Genomic DNA, 25,662 nt, shown 5'->3' with positions numbered 1-25,662 from the left:
CTGGGTGACCACGATACAAAATATTGATATATTCCTGTTGTAATGCTTTAGGAATTACCACTTTTGGATCTTTCATGAGGATTCTCTCTTCCACCATGAGCTTCTCTAGGTAAGGAAAATACTGCTGAATGTGTGAAGTGGCAAACTGGTTTGTTGTGTTGGTCATCCTTGACTGACAATGTTTTTCAGCTTTTGGAGAACTGGGTCTGAAGCTGTGTGATTTCTCAGTTGATCAAGATGTGATGACTAAAAATTTCTGACTTCCATGACTTCAAAGTCTGCTGTTTCATCTTCAAGGCTGCTCTGTCATTTGTCTGCGTGTGTGTGACAAACCATCAGCAATGTAAAAGTATTTGCCCTTTTTGTAAGCAATATTGAAATTGCACTTTGTAATTTTAACATCATACTGGGACTGTATACACTGGCTTTATCAGAACTGTCACTAGTGGTTGGTGATCAGTCTCTATTTGGATAGGTCTGCCATAAATATAATCACTGAACTTCGAACATGTAAACACTACTTCCAAAAGTTCTTTTTCTATTCGTGCATAGTGCATCTCTGTTTGGGTTAAAGTTCTGGACAAATAAGCTACTGGTATACTTTTCTGAAGACATGCTGCACCAAGGCTGTACTTTGAAACATCACAAGAAAGAGTTACAGGTTTGTAACCATCATAATATCTCAATGTGTCTCATCTGAGCTTTTCTTATGAGTTACGACCATGGAGGACACTCCAACAGAAGAACTGACTGCATAGGTAAGGACACCTACATTTAAAATGTTGTCTAGTTCTGCTTTTACTTTACTCTGCATTGCTAATGGGATCTTCCATGCTGAACTGATAACAAGACCTACTTCGTGGTTTAACTTCATGGAATATGTGACTAAGTTTACCAAGCTCATCCTTAAAAACATCAGCAAATTCACTAAAATATTCTGTGTAAAACGATCGTTGTTCATACCTGTATGGATGAACCTCTTTATTACATGAAATCAGTCCCATTCTCAAACTGTCTTTGTGGCCTAACAGTGACTGCACGTGTCTTCTGACTATGTAAAACGGCAAGTCATAGCTGTTTCTAGCAGAATGGCATGAAAGAACTACTGTGCCATCATTTCAAATCTCTTCATTATCCCAAGCAACTTGTTTGGCACACTTTGTTGAATGAAGTTTCTCACCAGCTTTTACTTCAGAAAAACATTTGTGCTGATATGACATTACACTTGGATCCACTGTCTACTTTAAGCTCTACGGGTTTCCCATTAATTTGCACAGTACAAAATATTTTGCTCTTTGCTGGCAACTGATAATCTACTGTATTAACTGTTCATCGATCACAGAAACACCCACAACATAAAAAGTTTGCTCACAGCTCTCAATGTTTGTAACAGTCTCTATCTGATCTACTTGCTTCTTCGGATACTCAACATAAATTTGTGACGCTTTAGACTTGCAAAGTCTTTTGAAATGATTCCACTTTTTACATTTGTGACATTGCTGACCAAAGCTAAACACTTTTCCCATTTAGGTTCATGACTGCCTCCACAACTGCAACAGTTAACAATGAGGTTGGGAATGGCACTACCTTTCAGTTGACATTTCTTTTTCATCTTAACTTTCTGTTGCATACCATCAACATTCACACTAGCAGATGCTGCAAACATGCCCTTCTCATTCTTAAGCATATTCATTTGCTTTTCTGTAACCTCATGTACTTGGCAAATCTCTATGGCTTTGCTCAATGTTAATTCACTATCTTGAAGCAAAATCTTTCTCACTGCGTCATTATTAACACCACATACAAGACTGTCTTATCAACTCATCTCGTACATCACCAAATCTACATGTTTTTGTTTTATTTCTTAAGTCAGTAACGTATGCTGCAATAGTTTTACCAGGCTTTTGACGTTTTTTGTAAAATTTGTGCCTTTCCATTGCAATATTCATTTGAGGGTTGCACATTATCTAAACTTACATTTTAAGCACTCAGGGTCTTCCCGCATTTCAGCCTGTATCACAATATGGTGGTTCTCCCCCTCCCCTGGATACACAGCAGGTGCATACACAAATGAACATTCGCGCTCAATTGCTGAGCCTAAATTGAGAAGTATAAATGCTCTTGCATGTGCGTCTATCAGAAAATGCAGCCTGTATGAAAATATCATAATCTTGTTCAAACACTCACCAATTCTATGCGATATTATCAAACAGCAGCAGTTCAGGTCTGTGAAATCCCTCTGCCAAACAAATTTCTTTTAAACACAAGTATAGACCTGGTACTTGTAAATTATGCTCAAATGCACAACAATCTCTCCAAAAATGCTTTATTTTAACACTGGAAATATCTCTGACGCTCCGGACACTTTGAAAAATCTTAGTTACTGTGAAAAAGTCATGCATTGTGAAATAATTCTGAGGTTTTAGCCTTTTCAAACATTTTAAACACTTCAGAGATCATTTCAAGGACTTTAATCTATATGTTGCTATTTCAGACATTTCAAATAATTTTGTAATTATTTTGTACACTTTGAATGCTATGCCACATATCTGGCAATTGAAAATCATTTAAACAAATTTAAGTACCTTCAAATAACCACTGATCTGTTTGTGAGTTCACTCCTGTATATTACTCCACTTCCAACTGTGTGCCTCATGGTTTGCGAGCTGCTTCAACTTCGGATCCCATTCTGACACCACATTGCATGTCTCGTGTATTCAAATGAGACACTGAGGCACAGGATGGGTTCCAGTTGTTTACTGTACATAAACACATCAGGAACTGTAACTGGAATTTAAACTTTGACTCATTAATTCTAACACACACATGTGCATCTCCATTCAAACTTGCACTCACACTGAATGTCTAAACAAAATGGCACTGAGCATGCATGTGCTCAGTAGCTTATATGCACAAGCTCTCAGACTACAGTAGCTGACTAGGTACAATACACACACTAGTATGACCTATTTGTAGACTAAAGTCACTCTTCCCTTCCCAGGTAGGAACAGGTAGTCCAACTGCTGTTCAACTACTACCCAATCCCATTTTGCACACAAAATGTTAAGCAAACGCAAGTCATCTGCCTTTCATATGGAGAAATCCTAGATAAAAATAATCTTACACTTAAAATCAATCAGCTGTGATTATGAAATACTGAGAAAGTACATCAGCAATGTAGTACGCAACATCCTTCAGAGTAACAGTGCAACCAGTACACACACACACAGACAGACACAGACAGACAGACACACACAGACAGACAGACACACACAGACAGACAGACACACACAGACAGACAGACAGACACACACAGACAGACAGACAGACAGACAGACAGACACAGACAGACAGACAGACAGACAGACACAGACAGACACAGACAGACACAGACAGACACAGACAGACACAGACAGACACACAGACACAGACAGACACACAGACACACAGACACACAGACACACAGACACACAGACACACAGACACACAGACACACAGACACACAGACACACAGACACACAGACACACAGACACACAGACACAATCCAGAATGCAGAGGCAACAGAGCACATTATATACACAACACTGCAACTTACTCTTTAGTTCCTCCTTGTTCTTCTCACTGGCAGCATTGTCCACTCGCAATGCTCGTCCACTAAATTCACGCCCATTCAGATTACGCATGGCACTAAGGGCAGTTTCCTGATCTTGGTATTCACAGAACCCATAGCCTTTAGGTTTACCAGTTTCTCTATCATATACCAACCTAAAATAAACAAAATATTTTATTAATTAATTAGGTATGCTGACCAGTGTTAGAGGAATAAATAGTAAAATTGTACGTCAGAATGGATTTTCTCGAGTAGAATTATTTCATTCATTATTTACTCATCAGAAAACATGTTTGTGTCCTAAGACACACAAGTGCTATAAGGAGAGACAGCCCTGCCTTGTGATAGCAAAATATTACGGAATGTTGCTTGCCTAGGAGAAGCAGAAACAGTGTGCCACTGTATTATATCTTTGCTTTTATTAAAAATCTATAATGAATGCAGTGATGTTTGCATAAAAGAAAATTACAGGTGCAGAGCATCAGAACATCCTGATATGTAACTGTCTAACCTGGCACTAGACGAGGACTGTATTATTTTACTGCCAGTTTAGAGTGCATGAATTATGATTGGAAAGAATATACCAGAAGGTGTCACTTAAACTGACCAAGTGCTTTGTTTTATGTACTTAATTTATTCTTTATAACTTGCCATGTTAGAGTTGACTACATAATCTCAGCATCTGTCAATACTATTTTAGAACAACAACGTTCCCTGGCACAATATGTTTTTTGTCTCAGTGGATTTACTGCCAAAGACAGAATTATGGAACTCTTAATAAGCAGGCACCCTGTTCTCAGGTGATCTGGAGGTCGATGAAGACAGCATATCACAACATGTACATGAAAGGATTCAACAAAACACAGGCAGAATACAATGGGTGTACTGTTCTACATCAAATTACTTTTTATCACATAATTTCATTAACATCTGAACAAAACTGCAGTTTTACAAAAAAAAAAAAGGTTTTGCATAAAGGCGCATGCTTCCTACAGGAAGAGGTCAACTTACACACCCCCAGTTTCAATATAACACAATACCACCTTACTTGAATCTGCAAAAAAAAACATGATTTAACAGGTTGGGCTTGCCAAATAATTATTCACTAAATGTAAATTTGAAGAATGTTTACCAATATTCAAAATAAAGTAATGTAAAGCACTTGAGCAACATGCATATATGGGCAAGCATGGGTTGCAGCTCTGGTCTGCATATCCCATGATGAATTTAAATATTTTACCAGCTGACACTTCATGTACCTTAGTTAAGAAAGGTACCCACTGGGAGAAGCAGGCCAAGTCCACAGTACATATAGCGTAATATAAGCACTGCATCAGTGGGTCTGCAGTTGTCAAGACACTCAGATGAGTCACCGATGCAAGTATAAGATGACTGCAAGAGCAATTTTTAATTAATTAAGGCAGATGCCCATAGCTTCGCTACTCAGGAAGGCCAAAAGGCAGCACAAAGTTATGCAATCCCCATAATCCATAAACTTACACACCTTGCAAGTACAAAAAAGTACCTCTAAAACAAACCTGGATTGTTGAATCACAACTACATAAGGCTTTCAGTATCTTATGGGCAACTTCACAAACCTTTCTGTCCACACAGTTTAATGCTCCTTATTCTTCAGCTCTGTGTAGCAGTTAGCTTTCAGACGAGGCCACTCTACTTGGCAGTGAAATTCTAATTCTTCTTATGTATGTGTATGCTGCATTTCCTAATAATGGCAGACTACTGTGACCACACTCGCTATTCCTTCTTGCAGTGTTCTCACAATTCTGGGTAATATAAGCACAATGGTCAAAGCTAGCCACATATTTAGTAATGCAGACTTCCCTCCTTACACTGAGATAAGGAAAAGGGTTCTAAAGTGTAGGGGGACCAAGTACAGAGTGCTGTAGCATACAACAATGTTATATATGCATAATCAAACAGAAAGCTTCTCTCATTCAACCGTGTTCCTTTGTTTAAAAAGAAGTTACGTACTCACCATAACGTTCCATCTCTGTACTGTCGATTTTTCATCTCTCTTCAAATGTGGGGTTTGGATCCGGGCCCTCAGATCCAACTTGGTTGTTAGCAAGCTCATGACAACCAAAAAAGCTCTTGGGTACCTCCCCTTTACCTACAATGCATCTGTCCCTATTGCCTCAGATCTTGTTTGTTATAATCATATTAGTGTGAAGAGACGAGTTAGTATTTAACACACAAAGACACCTTAAGTGAAGCGATTTCTGGAGTCTAATGAAATTTACTTTTGTCCTAGAAATCATCCTCCTATTCAACCAGGCATCTAAGGTTGGAGGTTGGGATTGTGAGGAGAGATGAAAAAATCAACAATACAAATGGAACATTATGGTGAGTACATAACTTCTTTATCTGACATTGTCAATTTTTCATCTTCTACTCACATGGGATCTTATGCCCACACTTCGTGCACTTAATGAAGCAAGCAGGTTCTTCTTGTTTCTCCACCATAACAAAGTAGAAGAGGAACATGAGGACACACAAATGCACACATGAGAAAGGAAGAGAGTCTGAAGGTTTCCTAGATCACTGTTAATCATTTCCTTGATAAAATTTTTCCATGACTCTGCATATGAGACTAGTCAGACTAATGTGTTTGTAGTCCCCAACATCCACTGATGGTCTGTCCTTGAGCACAAGAATGACCACTGCAGTTCTCCATTTGCTTGGCATGAAGCTTGTGCAGATGCCATGGTTGAATAGCAATTCTAGTGGCTCTGACAGATCATATTTCAGGCTATTTAGGAGACATCCATGGATATTTTACTGGGACCCATCCAAGTCTTACAGTTTAGAGAGGAAATCTAAGACAAGCTCCTTACTGACAATTGGAAGGATTATGTTACCCCATATTTATGCGAACCAGGCCCAACACAGAGCTTAGAGAGGGCATCTAAGACAAGCTCCCTAATGACAATTGGAAGGATTATGTTATCCCATATTTAGGAGTACCAGGTTCAACATGTTTGTACCTTTAGTAGGCATATGCAGTAATTGGTCCAGGGTGTGTGTGTTTATAAAGTCTAGGAATCTCTGCATTTGCAAATCTGGGGTCAAGTAGGAATCCCAGTTTATATTGTGATAAAGTCCCTGTGAGTATGATATTTAAATACTGAATGCGCCCAACAGATCCAAATATGAGCTATGGGTTTTCAGGGACATACAGGATGACCTATAGCTTGCTAAAATATGGTATGGGACTATCTATGGTAATCTGGATGTGGAGGAACTCCAGTGCATCACCTTGTTTATTCAGCCCAAAGGTAATCATCTTGCTGAGGTACATCAAGACACCTCCCCCTTTAGTCCCTGTCTGTGCAGTTGCTAGTCAACATGTGTGGAAAGTACTGAAGCTTTGCACTGCCAGGGTACTCTATGCAGCTTTAAACCATGTCTCTGTAACTGTTTAGATGTCTGCACTCTCAAAGGTGAGGATAGCTTGGAGGGAGTGGAGATTCTTGTTTAGATTCCTGACACTAAGCAGCAACACCTTTAGATTTCTTAGGATAAATTTTGCTACATTGAAAAGTTTGACATTTTAGCATAGATTAAAAAAGGCTCTATTGGGAGGACAATGTTTAAGCCAATATTTGAAAGCCTCCAGGGGAAAGGTGCAGACCATACTTGGCAAAATAAGTCTGTTAACCATATCCACGTTGACAAAAAACTATATTCCCCTAGAACGACACCACAAGCTAAGCAGATTATTAAGGTCAATCATCTTCTGTTCATATTGTGGTATATTCCTTGGTAAAAGTAGAATACTAAAATGCAAGGCACACACCAGCCTGTGACACAGTCTGAGATCTCCATAATGCCTCTCTTCATATAGTCTAGGGAGGCAAGTCTCAGTTATTTACACCTACATGGACTATGACTGAATCATACTGTTAACTATGGTAAAATGACTTAAGTGCTTGCATAACGTGGCAGATCCTGGCCCCTGACATGCAACTGATCCTTATTTTCTCCTTGTTCAGCCAGGTGACTGGAGTATCAGTATGTTGTACAATGGACTCACATATGACTACAATCCTTGGTAGTGCATTGGATTGCCTTAGAGGCTTGGCAGTTCAGATTTACTGAGGATAGCTTTTGCAGGGAGAATGCCTGGGGGGTCTTTAGGTTTCAGAAGAGTGCAGTTGCACCTACTTATGCTGAGGTACTGATGTGTGGGGCGCGTACTGTTTGTGGTGGGTATACTTTTTGTCTGTGACAACCAGATTGTTATCAGGAGTGTTTGTGACAGTTTTGCCTTCAGAGGCATTATGTATATACACATCTCTCACATACCGTATTCTTTTTTGAGGATTAAATCATTGTCAGTGATCAATAAACAATTGTTGCATTATGTCAATATTCAAATGTTCAACCAAAGACCACAAAAACAGATGATTTAGCGTTTTCATTCACTATTTTATTCCGTGAACTTCATCAGAAAAAAGTATGTTCCACCCAAACATCCTTTTATATCAAATACACAGGAGATGACATCATTAAACACTTAATATTCTAAATATATGTTTATATAAATTAACTCTGTATCTATTTGTTTAATAAAAAACATTTTAAATTAATAGACTCATTTAGTCCAGGTGCTTGATCAGCCCCTAAAAATAACTGCCAAAATGTTTCTTTGCACTCTAGCACGTTATTCAAATCCCCTCCGAACATAATATTCTCTACTTTCTCTATTACAAAAAAATTCAAACTTTTTAAAATCAGCACATTTCAAAGCATGCTTGACCAAGGAATTCGTTAAATCCTTATTTTTTATGGCCAAGCAATGTTCATAAACTCTACGTTTCAAAGTCCTTATAGTTTTCCCTACGTAGTAATGTGCACATGTAACACACTGCGCAGTATATACCACAAATTCTGTATTACAATTATAGTAGTCCTTGACCCAAATAGTGTAATTCAAATGACTAAAAGTAATAGAAGAACTATTACCAATAAATCTACACGGTTTGCAGTTCCTACAAGCATATGTACCGTTCTTGGTGCTCACTAGTCTCAGTTTAGTGTCATCTTTCCTATTTTTACCTTCTAACATTAATTTTATATTTAGCACTCTTTTATATGTGAATTTGGGTTTGTTACCTATTAAACTTACTAGGTCTTTACTACCTAATAAAATCTTCCAATTGTTTGCTATAATAGTTTTAATAAGCCGCATCTCATTTACTATGGGTATAGGAAAGGCTATACTAAAGTTGGTGGACAAAGTTGTGGAACCTTCTAAATTTGGACTCACTTGAATATCTTTAGATAGCAAAATAGGTGAAGCCACTCCTTTTCTAAGCATTATAACCTCCATTTCAATCTTTTTTAACCATTCCAAATCATACTCTCTTCTGAGGAATAGTTTCCGCAAGAAAAAGTACAGTTTTGTACCTACCATAAATGTAGATGTTCGAGGATCCACATTGCTGCAGTCCTAACACTTGGGTAGTCCGCTGTCCCAGTCGGCCCGAATACCAAAGTATAAGGCTGACGTCGGTCAAGGCGCATTTGTCTGACATCAGGACGTCAGGGTACAAATGCGCATGACCGACGTCATATCCTCAGTCTTTTCTTGCCCCAGATGTCAGAAGACCCTAAAAAGATAAGGCCAAAACCAAAAAACACCATACACTCCTGTACCTAATATATATACAATATATACAAATTTACAAAAATAGAACCCCACCCACACAACCACCCCTAAACACAGAGCGGGCACAAGGGCGGGTAAATTGGACTGCAGCAATGTGGATCCTCGAACATCTACATTTATGGTAGGTACAAAACTGTACTATGTTCTTCATCCCACATTGCTGCAGTCCTAACACTTGGGTAGAATCCCAAAGCAGAGGTAAGGGAGGATGGCTAAACTATAATGAAGCAGGAGCTGCCAAAATGCCCTGCAACACAGCAGTGGCAAAACCAGCCCTGGATTTAGAATAGAGAGGAAGGTGGTAATGCTTGGAGAAAGTATGCACTGAACTCCAAGTAGCTGCCTCCAAAATATCCTTAGTTGCCACCCCTTAGAAATGCTGTTGAAGTGGCAGTAGCCCTAGTGGAATGAGGCCTAATCCCAGCTGGAATCTCCTTGCCATGATGGGAATAACAGAATGCAATGCAAAACCCAATCCACTTAGATATAGTTTGTTTTGACACAGGCTTGCCCTGAGAACTCAAAGCAAAAGAAACAAACAACTGCTGAGACTGCCTAAAATCCCTAGTCCTGCTTAAATAATAACGCAACTGCCTGTGTACATCTAAAGTGTGCAAAATCTTTTCACCCCTATTTTGGGGATCTGCATAAAAAGTAGGCAAATGAATAGTTTGGTTTAAAGCCACACTAGAAACCACCTTAGGCATAAAGGAAGGATTAGTGCGTAATGATACCCTATCCTTATAGAAAATCAAAAAGGCTCAACCGCCATAAGGGCCTGCAATTCAGAAACCCTTCTTGCAGAAGTAATGGCCAACAAAAAGCAGTCTTCCATGACAAGTATTTCAATTCAGCAGTAGCCAAGAGGCTCAAAAGGTTGTAGAGTAAGTTTCTCCAACACAAAATTGAGATCCCAAGCAGGAGTAGGAGCTCTACGTGGGGGTCTTATATTCTTTGCCCCTCTAAGAAATTGCTTGAACAAAGGATGAGAAAACAATGGTGGGTCACAATCATAGTGAGCTGAAATTGCTGCAGCATGAATCTTAATGGAAGAGAAAGACAAACCTTTGTCCAATAACTCAGTAAGATATTGAAGAGCCACACTCAAATTAGGCTCAGAAACATCCAAATCCTTTGCTGCACTCCAAAATAAAAATCTCTTCCACTTTTCTGCATACACTTTACGTGTACTAGGTCTTCTGGCTTCCATAATCACATTCAAAACTTGTTGAGGAAGTTGAGACCTGCTGTGGTTCAAAACAGAATATGCCAGGCTGTTAGATGAAGAGAGTGAAGCTTGACATTGAGTAGATGACCGTCCCTCTGAGACAAAAGGTGTGGAATTAAAGGTAAAGGCCATGGAGGCTTCCTTACCAGATTCCTCAGTAATGGGTACCAGTGTTGCCGAGGCCAATCTGGAGCTATCAAAATCATCCTCGGCTTGTCTTGTCTGACCTTTAGGAGTACCTTTGGGAGGAGAGGCAGAGGTGGAAAGGCATACACATGAAGATTTTCCCAACTGAACGAAAGAGCATCCACTTTCCAAGCTGTGTGATGAAACCTTTTCGTGCAAAACTTTGGCAGCTGGTGGTTTAGTGGAGAAGCGAACAGATCTATGTCTGGAGTTCCCTATGACACTGTCAATTTTCGAAATACATGAAGATCCAGTTTCCACTCGTGGGGATCCATGATTTGCCTGCTTAACACATCTGCTAAGGAGTTCTGTGCTCCTGGCAGAAACCGTGCCTGAAGATTTAGCTGCAAGCTGAGCGCAGTCTCCCACAAAATCATTGCTTGCCTGCATAGAGGATAAGAATGTGTTCCCCCTTGCTTGTTGATGTACCACATGACAGTTGTGTTGTCTGTTAGAATCAACACCTGCCCTGGAAGAAGTAACTCCTTGAAAGCCATTAATGCAAACTGGACAGCTAACATCTCTTTCATGTTGATATGTAGATGCTGTAGTCTGGCAGGCCACTTGTCTTGTATCCACTTTCCATTCAGATGAGCTCCCCAAGCTATGTCTGAGGCATCTGTCGTTAGAATCTGACTCGCCTCTGGCCGGGTCACAGAGAGTCCCTTGTTTAGGTGACATTCCTGAGCCCACCACAAAAATTCCTGTTGAATGCAAGGTATTATTTGAATGACAGTGTCCAAATCCTGGCAGTGCTGTGTCCATACATTTTTTAGATACCATTGCAGCTTCCTCATATGCAGTTTGGCATTGGGAAGCACCAGAATACAAGATGCCATGAACCCTAAGGCTTGAAGGACTGTCCTTGCAGTCAGCCCGGACTGAAGAGATAGTTGATGAAAGTAAAGGGAAAGATTCTTTTGTTTGTCCGGGGTTAAAAAGGCCATCTGGGCTGCTGTATTCAGTCTCACACCCAGAAAGCACATGTCTTGAGAGGGTACTAGACTGGACTTTATTTCGTTCACAGAATACCCCAGGCATCTTAGCACTGCTATCACATATTCCAGATGCTGAAGAAGCTCGTTCTTTTCTTGAGCCAGAATCAGACAGTCGTCCAAGTAAGGATAGATTTGTATTCCTTTTAGCCTGAAGAAAGCTATGACTGGAGCCAGAACTTTTGTGAATACTCTGGGCAGTAGATAAGCCAAAGGGCAATGCAGAGAACTGATAATGGGAATTTCCAGCTCGAAACGCAGATACTTCCTGCAACTGAGTCTGATAGGCACATGAAGGTAAGCCTCCTTGAGATCTAAAGTTACCATCCAGTGATCTTTGCCCAGCAGAGGTAAAAGCTGTTGTAATGTTAACATTTTGAACTTGGGAATGTCCAGATAAGTGTTGAGGATAGACAAATCCAAAATTGGTCTCCACGTGTTCCCCTTTTTTGGTACTAGGAACAGGCGAGAATAAAATCCTAGGCCCCTTTCTGGCACAGGAACCGGCTGAATGGCCCCTATCTGGAGTAACAGAGAAATTTGCTTGTGAGCCTCTTTTCTTTGTATAGGAGGAATGTCTGGCATGCCTTTGAAAGGAGGCAAGGTATGGAAATAAAACCTGTAACCGTGGTGACGATATCCAATACCCATCTGTCTTGGGTAATAACACTCCAATTTTCTTTGAAAAGTGCCAGCCTTCCTCCCAAAGGTGCTGCCAGACGAGAAGGCTCTGGCAGCTGAAAAGGCAAGTCATTGGGTCTGCTTACGAAAGGACTGACCCCTGCCCTCACCAGAAGACTGGGCAGGTGAACTCCCTGTTCTAGGCCTAAAAGAACCTTGAGCTCTGCCCCTACCACGTCTAGATCTACCCCTAGACTGAGAATCATAACAAGGATATGTCCACCCCTTAGTAGGCCAATTTCTACTAAACTTCGGAGGCTGAACCTGCAAAAAATCTTTAACAGTCTGCATAGACTTAGCCTTGTCCTCCATTTTCTTTAACACTGCTTCCACAGGCGAACCAAATAACACATCAGATTGTAAAGGAGCATCTAAAATCCTTGTCTTTACATGCTCAGCTAAATTCTGATCCCTCAGCCAGGCGTGCCTGCGAAGAACAGAACCAGTGGCTGCCACCCTCGAAGAGGCCTGTACAGCATCAAAACCACATTGCAAGGAATGCTTACCCACCTGTTCAGAAACATGAACTAAATCCTGCAACTCTTTACACTCAATACCTTCCGCCAGAGCATCTACCTTAGACTTCAATTGTGTAAGGAGATAATTTTGGTATTTCAACATGTGAAACTGGCAATTCAAAGCCCTCATGGCTAAAGTGGAAGAAGTATACACCTTCTTTCCCCATCTATCCAAAGCCCTAGCCTCTTTATCAGAAGGAATAGGATTTTTAACAACAGAAGCCTTAACACCTTTAGGGCCCTGGGAAACAGTTTCTGGGTCTGCCCTAGGACTCTTAAAAAGATACTTATGAGCTTCAGGCACCCTATAATACCTGTCCGGTTTAACTGGGGCAGGAGGCAAAGAATCAGGGTTCAGGGAAGCCTCTGCAAAAACATCTTCTACCACATCCAGAACAGGAGGTATAGCCAAAGGCCTATGCTGGGGTAGAAACAAAAATTCCCTAAGCCTTTTCCTGGAATCAGAGAAATCTTGACCTTCCCATTTAAAATGCTCCCTCATGGAATGAAGAGTCTCTGAAAAGAAAAATCCTCAGGAGGAGAAGCCGGAGTAGAATCATCTACATCAGAATCAGAATAAGGAGGATACTCCTGCAAGTCTTCAGCCGAAGACTCAGAAGCCTCCGAACACTGCTCAAAACTCTCAAGCTCAGGTTCCACCCTAGGCCTCTTATCAGGGGGGGGCATAGAACCTCTAATCATAGTAATCAAATCTTCTGCCATTTTAAGCATATGTTTTTTAGGCAGAGACCCTGAAGAACTAGGGGAGACCCCCACTGAAGTTAACCTTGGCCTGCCTCTAGAAGAAGCCTTGGAAACAGAAGGGGAGGGCCTAACCACCTTAGGAAGGGAGGGGAGAACAGCTACCTGAGAAGCCCCTTCAGCCTGGCCTACCTCCTGAGAGGACACATCTTGTAACAGTAAAGTCTCTCCCTGAGAATCCAAAGGAACTTCTGGTAGAACCACCGGCTCCACCGAGCCCTCTAAAGAACCGACGTCCGGGACAGACGGTTCTTCCAACCTAGGCTTTGCTGCTTTGTCCTTGCGCTTTTAGAGAAGCGGGCCGGAGCATCCGGCGGCATGTTGTAATTACAACGCTTCCCAAAACTAACCTGGCACAATCTAATCTTCTCTTAATAGTGCGTTTGTTAAATCTAGCACAAGAGCGACAGCCTACAACGTCGTGCTCAGGCCCTAAGCAAGGTATACACAAGGTACGGTAATCCCTATGAGGTATCTGTTTCCCACAAGAAATACAGTTATTCACTTTTTCTGACATCCGGTTAAATACTGAGGCAAGAAAAACAAAATATTCCCAACGGGTACTTAGCCAACTTTGATTCGGTCTGAAACTCCGACTTCAGAAAATTTCAGAACGCCAACCTGCACTCGCAATACTGCTTCTGCATCGGACCATGCGGCAAAAAAGACTGAGGATATGACGTCGGTCATGCGCATTTGTACCCTGACGTCCTGATGTCAGACAAATGCGCCTTGACCGACGTCAGCCTTATACTTTGGTATTCGGGCCGACTGGGACAGCGGACTACCCAAGTGTTAGGACTGCAGCAATGTGGGATGAAGAACATCTACCTCTTCCAAAAATACCTCATCATCAGTGGTGAGTCTACTGAGACGTATAATTTGACCTTTTACTACTCCTCTTTTCATATGAGGGGGAATCCACTCACCTTGAATTCCAAAAAGTTTGTGGTGAGATTCAGGTCCCCCACCATCTCAAAAAATTTTTGCTGTGTACCATTCCACAAAAAGAACAGTCGATAAATCTATAGTACATCAATACTTTGGAGTAACTAGGGTGTCCAATCAAAAACTTTAACTCCCAATTGGCCATGACTAAATTTGCAAAGGCTGGAGCTAACATTGCCCCCATGGCCACTCCGGACGTTTGTTGATAATAGTTCTTGTTAAATTTAAAAAAGTTATTTTCTAAAACTAACTCCATCAAACTGCAAACAGTGTTCACCTTTGTACTACCAAAATTAGTCTGCTCAGTCAAGTATGGTCTTAAATATTCAACCCCTTCTTTTTGATGAATAGAAGTGTATAAAGACTTTACATCTAAGGTTCCAAAACTAATGGATCCCCCTACAATATTTAAATCTCTTAACACTTCCAACAAATGCCATGAATCTCTTAAATAGAACCTAGATTTTTGGACAACGGGGTTGAGCATATAATCCAGCCAAATAGATATATTTTCAGTTTTAGAATTTTTGGCTGAAATTATTGGCCTGAAAGGTGGATTTTGTTGATTGGTCTGTACTTTCGGTATACCAAAAAATGTAGCCATTTTAGGATGGTCTACTAATAAATAGTTGTAACTTTCATAATCCAATTCCCCTTGACTGAGCATATCGAACAACATTACCATCCAGCTTTTGAAAACTGCCCTTCACTTCCTGAATATGAACTTTTTTGTAAGTACTATGATCTTCTAACATGGTTAATAATGAAGTGTTATATTTCTCAGTATTCATAACCACAATTTTCCCCCCTTTGTCTGCTTTCATTGTCCTTACTCTGGAGTTTCTACATAACTTAGTGAACTCATTTTTTCTCCCTCAGTTAAGTTTTCTGGATAGTTAAAATGACTAATGTTTCTGAAATCTTTTTCACATAAATTTTGAAAAGCCTGGAGAGTATAACGGCGGGGTGGATTAAAGGTACTTGGCTTTTTAGGTTTGTGCACTAAATTTTCTGATGGTCCTTCTAACACATTGTGCATGATACAATTTAAATTTAACTTTCTTAAATACAACCTAAAATCCACCAAAAGTCTTCCTATGTTCATGCTGTTTGCAGGTATAAAGGAAAAACCTTTTTTAAGAACTCTTTCTAAATCACATGATAAAGAAACATCAGACAAATTGATAACATCAATACAATATTCTTGTCCATGTTCTTCATTTACCACTTGATTTTCCTGTTGTGGTTCTTCCCCCTCCCTTTCCCCTTGAATTGAGTTGTGTTGTACCATTTGTGAGTCTGTTTGTTTGGTACACTGTTCAAGGGAAAAGGACCCTGATCCAAGCTCTGACAAGGCTTTGCAACAACCTGTGCAAAACTAGCCCTTGGATTATTATCTGCTGGAACTGTTGTGTTGTCTTTTTTGGTAACATTAGAGTGATTGTTACACCCCACACTATTGTTATTGTTGGTAATGGAGAAATCCTCACTCACTCTAGTGTCTGCCACCACTGATTTTTCACTACGAGTGGTCTTTGTCTCTGAAGTCTGCCCTGAAATTTTCAGAGTCTGTTCCTTTGTCTGACATTATGTAAGTCCGATTGGCTTGGTATGCCATAACATCTCTTTTTAACTTAGATTGTTTTCTTGACACTATAGTGGCCCTATGTCTGTCGGCCTTCGCCTCAACCCCATAGTATAGGACCAAAAAGTCTTTAAAACAATGATAATTCTTGATCTTCACATCTAAAGTTTTAATTTTTTCTTTAATAGTTGCAATTTCTTTGTGATAATGCGCCATAAGCAAGTGCATCATACTGAGACCCGTATCATTGTATAACTCAACTAACAATTTGCTTAATTCATCACCAGGAGTTACGCAAATCATAAATTTAGCAGTGCGTAGACCCTGTGGCACCACTTTCCTGTGTACACACTCCTCGAAATACTGTATTTCCAAAACTAGTCACATGCCTAAATACCAGTCTTTCTAATTCATATATAGCTTTCTTGCAGTTTATACTGTCAGCATAATAGTTGTCATTAAATGAATTTGGCCCACAGTATCACTTGTTGAAATGTTTGAAAACGGTTTCTCAGTAACTTTGCTAACATAATCCCAAACGTTTGTTTCAGCAGAAACAATGGACTCACTCGTATTAGCGTTGGCAAATTCTTTATCATTTACTTCAGCATTCCTTCCTGCTTGATGTAGTGACGCCAAGCCGTTTCCCAGCCTCGACTCGACCAAAGGAGAGGGTGGCCGTGGGGGAACACTGGCATTTAGATTTTCTTTAACTATCCTCACAATAGTATTAATAAGTTCTTCTTGTGAGTTGGGTTTAATAGAAACAGCAGTTCCACTTTCTGCAACTGGGTGGATAGATAAACTGACTCGATGTTTCTGTAGCCATGGAAAACACCCAAAACCGATGGCAAATTCAAAAAAGTATATTCCAAAGAACGGACACACAGAACAAACTGAAAAATATGTATCGGATCCAAATGTTCAACCAAAGACCACAAAAACAGATGATTTACTGCCCAACCTGGTTTGCCAGTAGTTAAGAGGAATTGCCCAGCCTGCTGAATAACAACTTTTTCCAAATCTTATTGTGGTTTCCCCATTCTAAGAACCTGAACCGGTCCTTCCCTCTGCAACATCCCCCCCCCCCCCCAAGGGAACAAATTTACAAGTGAAAGTACGTACTATATACCACTGTCTGTGGACATAGTGTGCGTTACATCCTAGTTTGTAAATTTACTCTCACCAGCCAGGACATTCAGCAACCATTACTACCTGCTCTTATGCCTCGTCTTCCCTTCCCTTCTTATATTACAGGTCATTGACTCCTATCCCATCCAACCTGAATAGTACACCTACTCCCCTGCATTCTCTCTTTTTACTAGACATTTCCACTACTACACAGCCTTTTGTCCACTAGACAGCAATAGTTTCCTTTAAACCTCCATATTGGCTCTACATTTAATTTACAGGCTCTCAGATTCTCACAACCTGCATGAGCTTACAAATCGCACTATTTCTCCCTTCTTCTCAAATTCCTCATTGCCTATCCTCTCAGTATAACTACTAGCAAGGCTTTGTGTCATCTCACAGTCCCCCACCTTTACTTACCTTAGCTTACTGCTTCACTGATTGTTCTCCTAGGGTTAACTCCTCTGTGGCTCATCCCGCTCCGTTTGCCCTTCGGGCTCACTCCGCTCCCCTACCCTGTCCCCAAATTCCACCCGCCCCCAGTGCTCCTACACTTATACATAAAATGCCACACCCCTATACATTAACACCAACCCCTAACTCCTCCCCCTGTAAAGTACTATCACTCATCTTGCATTATCCATTACCTTGCCACTCTATCTACTAGCATCCCTACAACCCCCATCTCCTATGCCTACACTAATGGCCCAAGAATACCACAAACCCTTACCTTTATTAATACTCCTAACTATACTAATTATACCCTATCTACTTACTCTCTACGAATACCACACATATCCAGGACTCCATACCCACAAAAGGCAAACCTCCATTCCTACTCTTACCTCTCCTCACAGTCTTAGCAACTACTCCTGCCCAGTAAAGTACTCAGCAGCCAAATTTCATAGACTCACTCACATCTCTCAATTTAACCCTATACCTACAAAAACCAAGAAAGTACAGTTTTGTACCTACCATAAATGTAGATGTCCGAGAGGAATGCATCTGCAGTCTTTACAAATGGGATGTCCTGCCGTCAGGCAGCCCTTCGGTCGGCCGGATTCCAAAGTCTGGGTCTGGCTTTGGCTGGTGTCGCACTTCACCCGACGTCATTGCGGCAGTTATTCGGGTATAAAGGCATCAGCCGACGCCATTTTCCTCAGTGTTTCTTGCCCCAGATGCCAGGTGCCCCCTTGGATGGCTAAATTTGGATAAATGCCAAAGTTTCCAAATAGTAGAGAGCAAACACACAAAATAAGCATGTATGTACATGTATACAAACAAATACACCATAATAGATCCCCCCAAGCTAGCTGAAGATTGGTAAATACCCTAGGAGTACCTCAGAGGGGAAGGAGGGTGGGTAATCCTGACTGCAGATGCATTCCTCTCGGACATCTACATTTATGGTAGGTACAAAACTGTACTATGTCCTTCAAGGATGCATCTGCAGTCTTTACAAATGGGTAGAATACCAAAGCTAAACTAGGGGAGGAGGAAATGTGAATAGATTATGGTGTAGTCAGGATCCCTTGCAAAACAGCAGTGGCAAAACCAGCACGGGATCTAGAGTATAGAGGTAAGTTATAATGCTTGGCAAATGTATGCACGGAGGTCCAAGTAGCAGCCTCTATAATGTCCTTGGTAGCCACTCCTCGTAAGAAAGCTGTTGTAGTGGCTGTAGCCCTTGTGGAGTGAGGCCTGATGTTCTCTGGAGTTTTCTTTCCATGGTAGGAGTAACAAAATCTAATGCAATTTCCTATCCATTTGGAGATTGTCTGTTTAGAAATTGGTTTTCCTTCCTTTCCAGTTGCATATGCTACCAGAAGCTGGTCAGTTTTTCTATTGTTTTTTGTCCTGTCCAGGTAGTAGCGTAATTGTCTGTGTACATCCAAGGTATGCAAGAGCTTTTCTCCCCTGTTCAGTGGGTTGGGGAAGAATGTAGGAAGGTGGATAGCCTGATTTAAAGAGACTCTGGATACCACCTTAGGGATAAATCTAGGATTTGTTCTCATGGACACTATCTTGATGGAAGATCAGGAAGGGTTGTACTGCCATTAATGCCTGTAGTTCAGAGACCCTTCTTGCTGAAGTTATTGCCAGCAGGAAAGCAGTCTTCCAGGATAAGTATTGTAATTCTGCTGTTGCTGCTAGTTCGAAAGGAGGTAGAGTCAGTTTTTCTAGCACAAAGTTCAAGTCCCATGCTGGCAATGGAGGTTTCCTGGGAGGTTTTACATTTTTAATTCCTCTCAGAAACTGCCTGAGCAGAGGATGCGAGAAGACAGGAGGATCCAAGCTGTATTCTGCTGAAATAGCTGATGCATGTATCTTGATGGAAAAATAGGACAGGCCTGTATGGAAGAGCTCCGCCAAGTACTCCAGGATGTTGGCTATGTTCACCAGTGTCACATCTTGCCCCTTTGCAGTACTCCAGATGAGATATCTTTTCCATTTTGCTGCATAATTCTTTCTTGTTGAAGGTCTACGAGCCTCCAGGATTATGTCTTTAACCCTTTGGGATAAATTTGGGTTAATTGCTGTTATGTAATGTTCCAGGCAGTTAGCTGCAGAGTTTTTAGGTTTGGATGCAGGATGTTGTAGTTGTTCTATGTTAGCAGTAATGGGATCAGGGGCAGTGTCCATATTTGTTCTCGGGACATGCTCCTCAGCAGTGGATACCAATGTTGTCTTGGCCAGTCTGGGGCCATCAGAATGATCCTCGGACGTTCCTCTTTGATCTTGAGAAGCACCTTGTGCATCAAAGGAAGTGGTGGGAATGCGTATGCTGTCAGGCTTTTCCAACTGAAAGATAGGGAGTCCACCTTCCAAGCAAGTGGGTGGTAAGTCCTTGTGCAGAATTTCTTCAACTGGTGATTGAATGGGGATGCAAACAAGTCTATTTGTGGTAATCCCCATTCTCTTGTGATGGTTTTGAAGATGTCCGGATGCAGCATCCATTCGTGGGCATCTGTTGTAGTTCTGCTTAATATTTCTGCTAGAATGTTTTCCTTCCCTGGTACATAAATTGCCTGTAACTGAATGTTGTAGCTCAGAGCCACATCCCATAGGTCCAGTGCCAGCCGGCATAGAGGGTATGAGTGTGTGCCTCCCTGTTTGTTGATGTACCACATAACTGTGGTGTTGTCTGTCCTTATCATCAACTGGCCTTCTTGGAGAAAAGGTCTGAATGCCTGGATTGCCAATTTTACTGCCATCATTTCTTTTAGATTTATGTGCAGATGCAGCTGGTCTTGAGTCCATAGGCCTTGAATGCACTTGCCCATCATGTGTGCCCCCCAACCGAGGTCTGAGGCATCTGTCGTGATGGTTTGTCTTGGTTGAGTTTTGCAGAAGGGCAATCCTGTGTTTGATTGACAGGCCTGAGCCCACCATAGGAACTCTTGCTTCAAGCCTGGGATCATTGGAATTTTGGTTTCTAGGCTGTGCTTGTGCTGAGACCACAAATTCTTTAGGTACCACTGTAGCTTTCTCATATGCAGCCTGACATGAGGGACCAGTATTATGCAGGATGCCATGAAGCCTAGTTTGTAGCACTTTTCTTGCAGTTAGATGGTTCTGCTTTGTTAATGCCAAGAAGTAGAGAGGAAGTTGCTCTTTCTTTTCTGCAGTTAGAAATGCCATTTGTTTTGATGTGTCCAGTTCTGCACCCAGAAAGGTTATTCTTTGGGATGGAATCAGCCTTGACTTTTTTGTACTGACTGTATATCCCAGGGCTTGCAGCAGGTAGATGACTCTTTGTAAGTCTTCTGTTAGTTTGTTTTTGTTGTCCGCTTGTATCAGGCAGTGGTCCAGGTAGGGATAGATTTGAATACCCTGAAGTCTGCAATGAGCGATTACTGATGCCAGGCATTTCGTGAACACTCTGGGCGCAGTAGATAAGCCAAAGGGCAATGCTGAGAATTGATAATGCTCTGATCCTGCAAGAAATCTGAGGTATCTTCTGCAAATTGGTCTTATGGGGACGTGCAGGTATGCCTCCTTGAGATCTAGAGTTACCAGCCAAGACTCCTTGCCCAGCATGGGAAGAAGCTGCTGTAGGGTCAGCATTTTGAATTTTGGAACAATGAGGAATGTGTTTAAAGCGGACAGGTCTAGAATAGGCCTCCATTTGTTTTCTTTTCTTGGTACCAGGAAGAGTCTGGAGTAAAATCCCTTCCCTTGCTCCATAAATGGTACCTTTTCCACAGCTCTCATTCTTAATAATTGAGATATTTGCTTTAGAGCTTCTGTCCTTTGAGTAGGTGGTAGGTTTGGCATTCCTCTCTTTCCTGGTAGAGTATGGAAATGGAACCTGTAACCTTTGTCTATAGTTTGTAAAATCCATTTTTCTCTTGTAATGCAGTGCCAGTTTCTTGAAAATAATGTTAGCTTTCCGCCTAAGGGTGCTTCTAGTTGTTCCCTGGTAGGCGGTGCCACCGCCAAGTCACTGTGATTGAGTTGTTGTAGTGGTGGTGGCTGTATCCGTGCCTCGTTGGTTGTTACCCTGACACTGGCGACCCCTGTAGACACCCCTGGATTGGTTTCTGCCTCTAGAGCACCTATTCCTGCCTCTTTGTGCCTTAGAGGAGTCCGGAAAGGACCAATTCTTGGAGGGCCAGTTCCTGCTAAACCTTGGAGGTTGAACTTGTAAGAAATCTTTCACTGTTTGCACAGATTTTGCTTTCTCTTCCATCTTTTTTAGTACCTGCTGTGCGGGGGCACCAAATAAATTGACCTTGTCCATAGGTGCATCCAAAAGCTTAGATTTGACATGGTCTGGTAATGCCTGTTCTTTCAACCATGCATGCCTCCTGATAACTGTGCCAGTCATGGCTGATCTAAAGGAAGCCTCCAGTGCATCATAGCCACATTTTAAAGAATGGTTACTAACCTGCTGTATGTTATGTACCATTTCTTGAACATACTTTTTATCTAAAGATTCTTCAGAGGACAGCTTTTTAGTCAACTGGTCAAGCATAAACTCTTGATATTGAATCATATGAAATTGGAAGTTCAAAGCTCCAGCTGACAAGGTAGCAGAGGTGTAAACTTTTTTACCCCATCTCTCTAAGGACCTGGATTCCCTTTCAGAGGGGAGGGTTTTAGAAGAAGTAGCTGCTACAGCTTTAGGGCCCTGGGAGATAGTCTCTGGATCTGCAAAAGGAGCCTTATATAAGTGGTGATGAGTGTCCGGGACCCTGTAGTACCTATCGGGCTTAGCAGGAGCCGGAGGTAAAGTATCAGGAGCAGTGCAAGCATCATTAAATGCATCATCAACAACAGATAGAACTGGAGGTATAGCTAAAGGCCTATGCTGTGGCAAATGTAGAAAGGTCCTAAGCCTTTTCTAGAGTCTGAGAAATCTTGGCCCTGCCACTGAAATTGTTCCCTCATAGCATGCAAGGTTTCCCCAAAGGAAAATTCCTCAGGAGGAGAGGCTGAAGGGATGGACTCCTCAGCATCAGAGTCTTCGTAAGGAGAATAAGAAGCCTCAGGAGGGTCTGTATGTTCTGAGTCATCAGAGGAATCATCTGTGGATACTGGCTCAGGGGCTCTGCTCTAGGCCTCTTTTCTGGAGGAGGGAGAGAGGCCCTGTCTGGATGAGGCTGGGCTCCACGAATTAAAGAGATGAGATCCTCAGCCAAAGAAAGCATATGGGAGCTGGTGCTGGGCCTGTGAGAGGGGGGCTTGGCAGGCACAGGTTTTGATGCTTTGGCTGCTTTAGCCTTGGCAAAGGCCTTAATAGACATAGCTGGAGGAGGCCTAGCAGCTCCACGTGCAGGGGTAGAAATATCCAGGGGAATGGTGTCTGATAAATCCTGTGAAATCGCAACAGAAGGTTGGATTTCAGAAGCCGTTTCTACCAGGTTAGAAGAGGCCTCGGTAGAAGGCAAGTTATCGGCTGAAGAAAGAACTGCTTGCTCGGTTTCGGCCGAAACCGAGACACTCGTGGTTTGCTTAACCGCGGTTTCGGCCGAAACCGCGGACCGCGAGTGTCGGTCCTTTTCTTTGCGTTTTTTGGTTATTTGCGTAGTCGGAGGATCCGACGGCATAATGTAGGCAAAATCTGAGCCGAAAATCTGTTCAGCAAAGTCCGAGCGACGTCTAAGCGTCCGTCGGTTAAAAGAAGCACAGGCTAGACAAGCTGCTACGTCGTGGTCTGGGCCTAAACAATGTATGCAATAGGAGTGGAAATCTTTATGAGGTATTTGTTTCCCACAAGATAAACAGTTATTAACTTTCTCTGACATCGGCTGAGGCAAGAAAGAGTCCCCAACGGGGTACTTAGCTTTATAGAAGTCTTCGAAGTAGTATTCGGTAGTAGTAATCTCTGGATCTGACCGACCGGCACTTGCGAAAAGCTTCTGCTTCGGGCGCCACGCGGCAAGAAAGACCGAGGAAAATGGCGTCGGCTGATGCCTTTATACCCGAATAACTGCCGCAATGACGTCGGGTGAAGTGCGACACCAGCCGAAGCCAGACCCAGACTTTGGAATCCGGCCGACCGAAGGGCTGCCTGACGGCAGGACAACCCATTTGTAAAGACTGCAGATGCATCCTTGAAGGACATCCTAATTTTTAAACTCTTAAAACTCATCCTAAAAGTACAGCTCCCCACTCCCTTTTAGATGGTGATATACACCCAAACCTTGGTCCAACCTCAGTCACAACTACACAGCCTAATACACCAACTCCTACTATTACAAACAAGCTTTCCAAGCAGGCCAACTCTCTCCTGATAGCTCATCTTAACATTCGTAGCATCAATAATAAAGTTGCTCATCTGCATGCTCTTATAGATGTACACTCTTTTGACATATTCTGTCTGTCTGAAACATGGCTTAATCCATCAGTACAAGACAGTACAGTTTTACCCCCTGGCTATAATATCCTGAGATGTGACCGTAACACTAAAAAACGTGGAAGCGTAGCCATACTTTATAAGAATGGATTACAAGTTACCTTGCTAGACTCTAAAGCTCCACTTTCCAACAATGCAGAAATTCTTCTAACTAAGATACAGCTGAACAAAAGTAAAGCCATATATCTAATCTGTGTCTATCTTCCACCAGGCAATAACATCAACATGTTAGAAGCTATCCTTAGCTGGCTCTCAAGCAACTACCCCCAAGAAACCATTATACTTGGAGTCTTTAACATAAACTGGAACTCCTGTATATCTGAGCAACCTTCTACTCATATCAACTTATTTGTCTTTACTCAAACTATAACATCCCCTACCCGTACCAATAAACTTAACAACAAAACAAGTACCCTCGACTGGATACTTACTAATACTCCTCAACAAAATTATAAAACAGGCACCCTCCCAGAGGACATAAGTGACCATTTGCTTACCTATCTAATCAGATCTAAAACTGAGCTCCCAAACTCTAATCATTTGCAAAACTATTCGTACCAACATAAATTTTAAATCTGCTCAGTTTCAAACTGAACTAAGAGCCTGTGACTGGTCACCCCTGAAACACCTACCATTAGATAATGCAGTTAAATACTTTAATTCAAAATTTCTTTCCATTTTAGATTGCCATGCCCCATTACGCAAAGTTAGAATCAGAACTAAACCTGCACCATGGCTCACCAAAACTACCAAACAAAAAATCTTGCAAAGAAAGTATGGGCCAAATGGCATTCAACAAAAAGCCCCTCAGATCACTTACAATTCAGACAGCTAAGAAACAAAACAAAAAAAAAGCCATATTAGCCGATAAAAGAAACTACTACCATCAGCTTTCAACAAACACACCAAAATAATCATCAGAAATTCTGGCTAGGCATCAACAACCTCCTACACCCAGGACGCTCAAGCACTCCTACTCCCACTGGCTCTGATAACAACAATCCCAACCAAATAGCAGACTCATTTAACACATTTTTCACTGAAACAATACAATCCCTAGCTAACCAGCTCTCCCCTAGCACCCGATGCTCAAACATAACCTCTACCAACAATCCTCCTCTATTTCATTTTCTGCCAGTGCCCACATCCCTCATCCAGAAACTTAAACCCACCACACACACTGCAGATCTACCTGCAGAATACCTTCAAAAAGCTGCTAAAGTCATAGCCTACCCCATATCCATCCTCATTAATAGAACTATTTCTGAAGGAACTATCCCCTTAATCTGGAAAGTCTCTCACATTATTCCCCTGCACAAAGGCGGTAACTCCAAGTTGTTCTCCAATTACAGGCCCATAGCCATACTATCTCCTCTGGCAAAAATAATGGAGAAATGTATTCATTTACAACAGTTACCCTACCTACTTGAAAACAATCTACTAGCACCTTGTCAACATGGCTT

The 25,662-nt window shown here is 41.7% G+C and overlaps 1 protein-coding gene across 1 annotated transcript in view; it reads right to left on the bottom strand.

Moving 5' to 3' along the window:
• The window catches only part of CSTF2 (cleavage stimulation factor subunit 2), a 1,531,011-nt gene that overhangs the window by 1,349,907 nt on the left and 155,442 nt on the right, over positions 1 to 25,662 (bottom strand). The window contains exon 3 of the mRNA XM_044057611.1: positions 3,597 to 3,766. Within this exon, the coding sequence (XP_043913546.1) occupies positions 3,597 to 3,766 (170 nt within the window). The remainder of the gene's footprint in view (positions 1 to 3,596; positions 3,767 to 25,662) is intronic.

The sequence above is a fragment of the Protopterus annectens genome, chromosome 15.part0 (genome assembly GCF_019279795.1).
Source record: "Protopterus annectens isolate FY-2018-M chromosome 15.part0, PAN1.0, whole genome shotgun sequence".
Lineage (NCBI taxonomy): Eukaryota > Metazoa > Chordata > Ceratodontiformes > Protopteridae > Protopterus > Protopterus annectens.
This window is presented reverse-complemented; position numbering and strand designations above follow the sequence as displayed.